The 10,357-nt window shown below is 35.3% G+C and overlaps 1 protein-coding gene across 4 annotated transcripts in view; it reads left to right on the forward strand.

Annotated features, from left to right (window-relative positions):
* The window catches only part of Cirl (Calcium-independent receptor for alpha-latrotoxin), a 59,656-nt gene extending 52,554 nt beyond the window's left edge, over positions 1-7,102 (forward strand). For all 4 annotated transcript variants that reach the window (XM_067770289.1, XM_067770290.1, XM_067770291.1 and 1 more), the window contains exon 17: positions 3-7,102. In XM_067770289.1, the coding sequence (XP_067626390.1) occupies positions 3-453 (451 nt within the window). In that variant the 3' untranslated portion in view covers positions 454-7,102. The remainder of the gene's footprint in view (positions 1-2) is intronic.
* The last annotated feature ends 3,255 nt before the right edge of the window (positions 7,103-10,357 follow it).

Genomic DNA, 10,357 nt, shown 5'->3' on the forward strand with positions numbered 1-10,357 from the left:
AGAAGACAACGCAAAAAAGCCGAGAGCACGTTAAGTGATAAAACGGGAATGTACTTTGAACATCAAAATGCGCTAACGCCGAGTACCGGCAGTGGTGAAAGTGGTGTCGTAGGCATAGGCGCGACGGTTTTTGGCATTAGCGGCGGTGGCAGTGGCGGCGCGGGATCAATGCGCTCGATAAAAATGATCTCTCCGAGTAATCGAATAGGCGTACATGAGCTTTTCACAACAACTCATGGCGGCGGTAATGGAGGACCACCGTTGCCGCCAACCAATCAACAACAACATCAACAATATCCTTTGCCAAAGAGACAACAGCTGTCGCCGACAACTGTAACAACAACTGCTACAACACCGTCATCGTCGCACCCAAAACCTATTGGCCGGAATATTTCTGCAATGTTGGATGAGAATAATACAGTGCGTTGTTATTTAGAACCGTTGCCCAAGTAAAGGGCAGCATGAGTCCACGAAGTTGATATAGTGTAATTACCCTGCAAAAATCGCGAGTACTCCATGCATGCATGTATGGAGTACTCGCTATGAACCAAGCGAGTGCTCCAAAATTAACCACAATTCATACAAAAAATATGGTCCAATTAACATTGCGATGTCCTAGGACCGGACCATATACTCCAGCTCCGCATTACATCAGAGTAATCCATGGAGTACCCACAGTCCAATAAACATCGTGTAGTGATTACAATCGTTAAAAACGAGTAATGATCGGCTTACAACATGTTCGTGTAGAAACATGAGTTGGTCCATCGCTGCATTACAGTGGAGTAGAATGGTAAGTACTCCAGTGGACCACATGGTCCAACGATTTTTGCAGGGTAATGGAATTAATAACAAAACTGCTTAGCGAAAAAGCAGGTTTGTACAAACACAAATACGACACTAGCGCTTAGCTTTAACGAGGCTGAATCTCATATTCGGCAATTTGGGGTATTACTATAATTGTGTATATATTTATGTGTATGTGAGTGTATATCGTAAGTTTAAAGTGTCAAAGAAAAATATATCGCACGTTTTATTGTAAAGTTATGAAAATTTTAATTATCTGAGCTATTTGGTATATTATATTAACTATATAAAGTTTATTTCTTTATTTTTAATGCTACACTAAGTTAACTAACTATATATGAAAAACAAAGCAAATAGAGAACAACAAAGAACTAAAATTTTACGTTACATATTTTTACAATAAAACGTCGATTAAATTAGCAATTAAATATATGTATATACATATATATAGTAGTACATTCATAGGGATGTGTTGTATAAATATCATATGTTTATAAAAACTAAAAAAAAAAAAAAAAATTCTGCTACGTACTATATTACGCCCAGCTGAGCTGAGCAGAAAATCTCAACATCAACCTCGACATTAAATTGTGCTAAAAACGAACTAAAAAAATCTAACATAATTTAAAAAAGCTTTGAGCAATTATTTATTATGGCGGTTTTGTTTTCCTTTTCTTCCTTTATTATTTATTAAAAAAATTAAGAAGTTAGTCGAGTATTCTACGCTTTAAAGTTCGATATATCACATTCTTTATACGAAAAACCTTAAAATGCCTTCGAAATAAATTTGAGATGCAATAGGTTTGTAATGCAATTTCGCTTCTTCCGATTAAACAACAGCTTATAAATTCGATTTGTTTCGTCTCCAGCATAAGGAAGAAGGCGAAGCATGATACATTTTCTTGTAAACAAAACAATTATCGTGTCCAATAGCCTTAGTGGCGACCACAAAAAAAGCAATTAGCCAGCCGATTACGTGCTACGCGTCACCCATATGGTCGCCAAGCCTAAAAATCACCCACTGGAAGAAACTGCAGGCCTGCCAAAATACTGCTCTCAGAATCGCCACGGGCTGTCTTCTTATGTCCCCAGAACACCATCTGCATAATGAGGCGAGAATACTCCCCATCAGGGAGAGAAATGAGATGCTGACCAAACAGTTCCTGTTGAATACCCAGAAACCTGGGCATCCCAACAGACATCTGATTGATGAACCAACACCGCCTAGGGGCTTAAGGAGTCATCTCCGTAAGCATTTTGAGGAAATACGGCACCTGAGAACCCAGCCGTATGAAGTGAAAAAACACAAGCAGGTCCTTGGTGAACTCCATAAACAGGCGTCGGACCTTTATGCCGGGAATTGCCCGGTGAATCCAGTGCTTAACGAAAATTATCCAAAACTTGCGGAAGAGGAACGCACACTCCCCAGGGAAACGCGTGTCACTCTTGCTCAACTTCGTTCTGGATACTGTAACAGGTTAAACTCTTACCTATCCAGAATCAACCCTGACATACAAAATGTATGCCCCGCTTGCATTGTGTCCCCACATGACACCAACCATCTCTTCAATTGTAATGTGGAACCAACGCCTCTAACACCCCTTTCCTTATGGTCCACCCCTGTTGAAACGGCAAGTTTCCTTGGACTCCCGTTAGAGGATATTGATGACAATTTGTGATCGGACGCGGCTATTAGGTGGGGCGAGCATTTCTACAACAACAACAACCACAAAAAACTCAATATTACGCAATAATATAAGAAAAATGTGCAGTAAAATGGAGACGTCTTAACAAATTTTTATTAGTTGACTTCAGTGAAATGTATTCAGTGTTGTATTCTCTCGTAATATAAAACTCTTTTTCTGCCACCTACTAATACTAGAGATTTGAAGGTAAAAGAAAAACTATTGTAAAAACACTATCAAGCGTTATAAGAAGGTTTGCCATCTACGCGCTCTTACTCGATAAAGGTTGCCCTATTCGTCCGGATATTTAAAAATATAAATTTTAGGATTTCTTTTTTGGTTATTTTTCATTCTAATTTTTTAGTAAACTTTTCTTGAAATTGTTTGCTTATTAGTTTTTATAATCTCTTCAAAAAAGTATTTACTACTCGTATAAGTAATTTTACTATATGACTAAAGTACATATATAGTAAACAAGCGACACTTTCCGGCATCGATTATCGAAGCTTTATGAGCTTTACGCATATGTATATCTAGATAGAGCAGCGAATAAAAGCCCAAAGGCCACGCTAGCGAAGTCACGTTATACGGCGATGGACGAAGACGCTCCAACCAAGAAAGTATTTCAATCGACATCGCCATTTCGAAGCAGAGGAAGGGGGATAATGTAGTGTAAACACCCAGGAATTCGCAGTTAAACTTCAAAAACGCACCTTTTATATGGCGATCCTGCCTTTGATACTGCTGGCTGATTATTCAGCCTAAGCCTTTTAAGGAAGCGAATTTACCAAACACAATAGTTTTTCTTAATTTACTCATGGATTACACTGGTCAACAACATTTTTGTACATGGGTCGTGCGTATATTTTTTTATTGCTTTTGCACCCAGAAATAAGAATATGAACATAAAAAAGTTTTTGATTTGGTTTTGTTCGAAAAAAATGAGAAAAACGAAAAACATGAAAATTCATCAAAATTTGACATAGATTTGATTTATTCTAGTATAGTAAAAATTAATTTAAGATTTATTCTTATAAATTTATTAAATTTGCTGTCATATTCGGTAACATTTTCTCTTATTAACATCCAAATATAGTCCCCCATCATGCTTTCCGTATACTGGCCTTGGTAGCGTTTCTCAAACTCCATTATATCTTGATGGAATCGCTCCCCGTGTTCTTCTGAATAAGCTCCCATATTATCTTTGAATTTATCCAGATGTGAATGTAACATGTGCATCTTTAGCGACATTCTACATCCGATGGCGGAAAAATTCGTAATCATGCCAGTTATCAGCTCATCATAATTTTCATCCCTATGATTTCCAAGAAAGCCATGAACTATTGCCTTAAAACTGTTCCACGCTAGTTTCTCCTCATGGCTAAGTAGGCCCGGGAAAATATCGCAGTTCATAATTTTTTTTATTTGAGGGCCAACAAAGACTCCAGCTTTAATTTTCGCCTCTGACAGCTTTGGAAAAAAAAGTGCAAATATTTGAAAGTTTTAGACTCAATATTAAGAGCCTTCACAAATTGTTTAATAAGGCCCAATTTAATATGCAATGGCGGCATCAATATATTTTTAGGATCGACAATTGCTTCATGTTTAATATTAAATCTTCCCACTCCATACTCTGTACGTTCAGGCCAATGTTTTTGGCGATAGTGGGCGGCATCATTTCTGCTATCCCATAGGCAAAGATAACAGGAGTGTTTGGTATATCCACCTTGCATTCCAGTAAAAAACAAACCATCTTGAAGTCTCCAATAACTTCCCACTTGTATTCCGTATATTTGATCATAATTTTCTTTGAGATGTATGGAATGTGCCAGTGGAATAGATGGAAATTTGTTCCCATTGTGTAGTAGAGCTGCTTTTAGACTATTTGTTGAGCTGTCGATAAAGAGGCGCCATTCATTTGTATTACAAGGAATACCAATTACTGCAAATAAACCTTTCACGTCATAGCAAAAACAAAGTCCATCTTCCTTACTGTAGAAACAAGAAAACTCTTCATGACGCTTTCTTTGCCGAGTAATTCGAACATCAGAAGTAAGTAAATTTCGTTGTTTAAGCCGCGATGCTAATAACTCTGCTTTGTCTTTTGATAGATTTAAGTCTTTTATTAAGTCATTGAGATCTTTAGAGTTTATAAGATGTGGTATTCCTGGTTCAAATTGAGGAACAAATTCGGAATGTACGGATGCAGATGAACTCGGTGTTTGTAAGCTGCCTTGAGGGAATAGTTGCTTTTCCAACACAGGTGGATCAGGTACAGGATTTTGTTCCGAATGTGGTACTGGAGCGGATGTCGATGGTAGTTCCGGATATATTGTTTTCCTTAAACGTTTCCCTTTCAGTGGTTTCACTACACAAAAATAGCAATCAGTGTCATGATTACTCGGTTTCCTCCAAATCCTCGGCACTGCGAACTTCATGGCTCTTTTCTCACCCTGGTACCAAACTATAATAAAACGTAAAGCATTTCATAACAATTTCAGTTATCATGCAATTATATATATGTAGGTATATGTATATATATATGAAACAGTACAATAAAAAAGAGAAAATAAACTTACGCTCCAGAATGCTTCTGCAAGAGTTACATGAAACATGTGGAGCCCATTTTTTGTCCTGGGTTTTAACAGGTAGACCGAAGTAGGCTAGGTAGGTAAGACATCATTCCTCTGATATGCAAAAACATTTATATTTAAGATGAGTATGTTGTGATTTAAGTAGATATTTTTTCGATGCATCGCTGCAGCCCTCTATCGACCGAAATAGCGCGAAAGGACCTACATTATCCTGGTGCAAAAATGCAAAATTTTCAAATCGCTATAACTTCTACAAAACTAAATATTTTTGATTCGTAATTGCATTTTTTTTTTATAGAATTGAATATAGAATCCGAATATATAGGGCAAAACCCATGTACAAAAAAAATTTTTTTTTTGTTGACCTGTGTTATTAATGAATAAAAGTAAACGGAACAGTGCAGAAGCAGTAGACGGAAAGGAAGAAAGTGAAAGGCAAGGCGGAGAACAACCAGCGGCATCAGCAATATTCCATCCAAAGGCATTATCTATATAACAACATAATAACGTTTGAGAGTCACAGCAGAGGAAGTTGGTGCTAAACACAAATCTACGTCCTCAGCCAGCCAGAAATGTCCAATGGTGATGAGGTGTTAAATAATTGGGAAGAAATTATTGAAGTCGGTCAGAACATATAAAAGGTGCGTTTTTGAAGTTTAAGTGCGAATTCCTGGGCGTTTACACTACAATAACTCCACTGAGTTGGAAGAGTAAGACTGGATTTCCCTGGTGCTCTGAACTGAACAGCTATCGCGAAACAGGGATAGCGCGAGTGAACTGGTAAAAACGCCCGAAATTGCTTATGCCATTAAGTCCCAACTAATAACGATGATGCGTTGTAGCAATATCCGCCCTCCTACTCAAATGAAAAGATGAAACATAAGTATGGTGTAGATAATACATAGGGTAGATTATGATGGCATATGATCTGTGTTAAACTTGGGAGGCTCCAGACTTTTTCAAAAGGTGGCAGAACTCGGCGTATGAACTTTCCGGTAAAAATAATTCCTCAAATGTATGTTCAAAAAAAAAAAAAAAACGCACTGAGAGTCAATAAAAAACAAGATTATAAAATCCACAGTTTTTTATAAAGCCACTCTCAGTGAATTTTCTTTTGGGAAGTATTTTTGTAGAATAATTTATTCCGAAAATATCTTATAAATAGGACTTTAAGTCAAATGTATGCCATTTAATAGCAACGCTTGTGTTCTAGAGGAAAGCCCATGTTCAACATATTCTGTTTACTCTTTGTCTTCATCTCATTCATATAAGTTATCACTTATACTATACCTTAGACCATAGCGTTCAATATTAATTTCAAAAGGTTAACAAAAAGTTTTAAGTGTTAAGTAAGGAAGCAAACAACAGAAAAACTCCATATTATAAAAAAAATTAAGGGAATTGTGTTAATGTGGCTAATGAGGCACATAGTGAAAAAATAAAAGAAATCAATATAATATTGTGCATCCATACTAAAAATCTGTATTTAGAGCGCAGGTAATTTTTCTGTATGTTGCTGTAAAAGCACCGCTCGTAAAAAAAATGTTTTTTTTTTATAGAAAATCACTTTTTTCCTATATAATCAACTTAGTTCGTCAACGTCCATTTGTCTATTTGTTCGTAAACGTCTATTGCATATTTCATATATATTGTAACGAATTTAAAATTCCGCTTATTTGAAACCTTCTGCTAACGTTCGTATCGCTAAACTGTTGAATAAAACACTGTATTATGTATTACAAAATGGTCTTTATTAGACTGCTTTGAAAGTACTTCACTTCGCAACTGATAGCGTGTTTAAATCAAACTGGTTGCTGTTTACTCAGCTTTCGCTCCTTTTATACTCTCCGCTGTCTCGTTCGCATACTTCTAGGCGTTTCTTCTTCTAGCATTTACTACTTGTTTGTGCGTATCTCTCCGGTGCTTGTATGTACATATGTGTAGACATAATGATTGATTTGTTTATTTACATACAAATGACTGCTAATATCGGCTTAGAGATGATATTATCCCTTAGTGTTGCTAATATTCATCTCAATATATACATATATATTCATATTAATGAGTTAGTACGTAAAAATATGCGACACATGACAAAGAGATACCAAAAATACAAAAAGAAGAGATACCTAGACAATAAATAAAACAAGAATTTGTAAGAATTCAAAGTCCTTAGAACGTTTTACATGGTCGTCATAAGAAAGCAGGCTTTCCTTTCCTTTTTCCTATATGCCGAAACGCACCGTAGGTATCGTCGTCAAGATAAATGATGTCGTATGTCGTAATTGGAGATTAAAGTTCTTTCTAACTGTATCCATAATGCTTATACGGATATATATCTTTAATTGTAATTTTAAAAGTTCTATACTTTTTGATTGAATTTATGTGTTAGAGTTTATATGCTGGGATAAGCAGCAATTTCCATCACTGATCCGAATACAAAGTTTTTACTTTGAGAATTTTTTTAGATCTTCAATTTGTTTCTAGCATGCCCTGCGACAATTTTATTACAAAAAGCCCCACAACAGCATTTGAATCGCCTTATAAGAACATGCGATCTTTACGTTTTCAGTACAGATAGGGAGATCTCCCACTTAGAAAACGAGTTGTGAACGAATCAAGTTGAGGTTTAAATATTTGTTTTCAAAAACAGTAATCACGTCCCCATATTAAAAAAATAAAAAAGGCTTATAAGTTTTTCAAAATAAGCTTTCTGTACAAAATTCCAATCATACGAACGTTATAAATTTTTTTTTTTATGAATACAGTAGTAGTATGTATGTAGGTGATTATTGAAAAAAAAAATTTAAAAAATAGTCGTTTATTAATTTTTTATTCCTAAAAAGCGAATGCAATTCAACCTAATTGGTTAAAAAAACTCCGATATGGTAATATTTAAATACAAAAAAAATATATAGATATATGTGTATACTTATGTAAATATATTGCTTAGTATAATTTTTGTAAGCTTTGTAATAAAAATTATTTGTTTTTATGCTATTATAATTTCTTTTGTTCAAATACGCGCTGCCATAGTTCTATGTAATTTGTATACTCGAAATATATAAAAAACGAAGAAAGTATAAAAATAAAAAAGTCTATACATTAAAATAAGTATTGTATTGTTGGCAAGATGTAAGAGTAACGTGTGAAAAAAAAAAATTAAATAAAAATAATGAAACGCAAAAATTTAAATTGTACATACACATTTATTTAAAATTAAAATTGATCGAGCGTATATTTATAAATATAATTAAATGAAGTGAATAATAAAGTCTATATCTGTATACATATATTGAAAACTATAACAATAAAAAATAAAAAAAAAAACAAGGTATTAAATATCGTTGATGTCGCTAAAGTGAATGTTAGAAATTACCGATATTTTGCACGCAACTTTAATATTTTCGTAAAATCGGTAAGGCTCAGTTGAATGAATTTCGGTCAATCGTTGGTCCCATTTTATATATGAAAAAAGTGTAAAAAAATAACTTTAAAAATTGTTTATCGAAGAAATTCTGAAATTACGAAAAGGGAAAAGAATTAAAAATCAGATTGTTAGAAAAAAGGAAAATACTACATTTCTTTCGAAAAGTAAGTGAAATATGTATTAGGTATGTATATTGAAATATACTAAAAAATCATTTTAATGTAATAATTTTGTTGGTGTTTTATTTTAATATCGGCGAGCGATTTAAAATTAAGGTGAAAATCTAATGTCTATCACACAATAGTTTTAGAAACTGCCTTTTTTTGTTCTATTGTCAGTTATTTGCCTTATTGAAAACCGCAATAATAAGTTTAAAATTTAACTGGGAGATAGCAATCAGTCATATATCCATTGTGGATGAGGGTGTTCAATATGGCGGCGTATAGGGCCGGCTATCTTCAGCGGGTGATAGAAAGAGATACAGAATGAGACAGCGATAGTCACAAATCAGGTGATTGTTGTTGTTGTAGCGATAAGGTTCCTTTCCGAAGGCTTTGGGGAGTGTTATCGATGTGATGATCCTTTGCCGGATACAGATCCGGTACTATAGCATCATTAAGGCGCTAGCCCGACTATCTCGGGAACGATTTATGTAGCCACATTAAACCTTCAGGCCATTCCCTCTCCACCCCAAGTACCATGAGGAGGAGGATCAGGTGATCCATTCTATTTGTAAAGGCGGTGACACAATCACCCTTATCGCGAAGTTCACGCGGAAAAGTGTTCGCCTTCACTTTTTTTGTTCGGGTGAACTTTTTCCGCCTATCGGCAATTTCGGGCGAACAAAAGTTCACTTCGAAACAGCTGACACTCTATTGTGAACTAGTAGTGAACAAATAATTTACTTGCAATTGTGTAAATTTTGCAAATAAGCATATATTTCCTTAAAATACAACAAAAATATAAATAAAAAATGTATAAAATAATGTTTAGTATTGCACTTAGGTTGGTATTAATTGGGCGCGAGGAGAATATAAATGTGAAAGTGATTCGGAGGCAATTAAGGGACAGTTCTACCCCTTTGAAGCTAAATGATTCACTGTAATACTAATTTCACACAGACGGCTTATTGAATAATAAAGGCAATTTTCTACATTAAGACGCTTATTGAGCTCAATCTCCCCTACAAAATTCTAATCTATTATTATTTCATTAGTAGCTAATCGAATGCCTAATGAAGTCAAAAGCACAATGCAACTCTGTTGGCAACGTTCCGTTTCCGTTTCCTAGTTTTCAAAGCAAATGTCATTGTCTGCATGGCGGAACGATACAAGGTGGCCGCATCGAACAGCTGATTATAACCTTTTTTATTTGATTTGATACATCAACTAACGGCGCAGTACGATTTTGAGGAACTTGGGGTCGCCAGAGCCTCGGCTGTTAAAAAAATAGGATTCGCCACGGTTAGGTGAGGTTGGCAATTGGGTTGTAGCAAAGAGGATAAATATATGAGACGTCAGTCCGCTACTCGGTGAAATAAAAAAATTATAGCTTTTTTAATCGCTGAAAGTAAAGTTTATTCGATTGGGTATCGCTAATTCTAGCCGTGTTTTTTTTACACGCGTATACGTTTACGTTTGCGCGTAAAAAAAGACGCATATCCTCCCTAGATAATGCTTAGGAGACCCATCTAGCGGCAGTGGTTACATAACTAGCTACAGAACAGGGTGTACCTAAAATCGGAGACAAAAAACTCTGGTGGCCATAATGTATAACATATAGCTGAATCGGTTGCGATGAATGCTCGATACACATCAGTTTTAGTGATACATAGAACTGTG

Source organism: Eurosta solidaginis, chromosome 3 (assembly GCF_040869045.1).
Source record: "Eurosta solidaginis isolate ZX-2024a chromosome 3, ASM4086904v1, whole genome shotgun sequence".
Taxonomy (NCBI): Eukaryota; Metazoa; Arthropoda; class Insecta; order Diptera; family Tephritidae; genus Eurosta; species Eurosta solidaginis.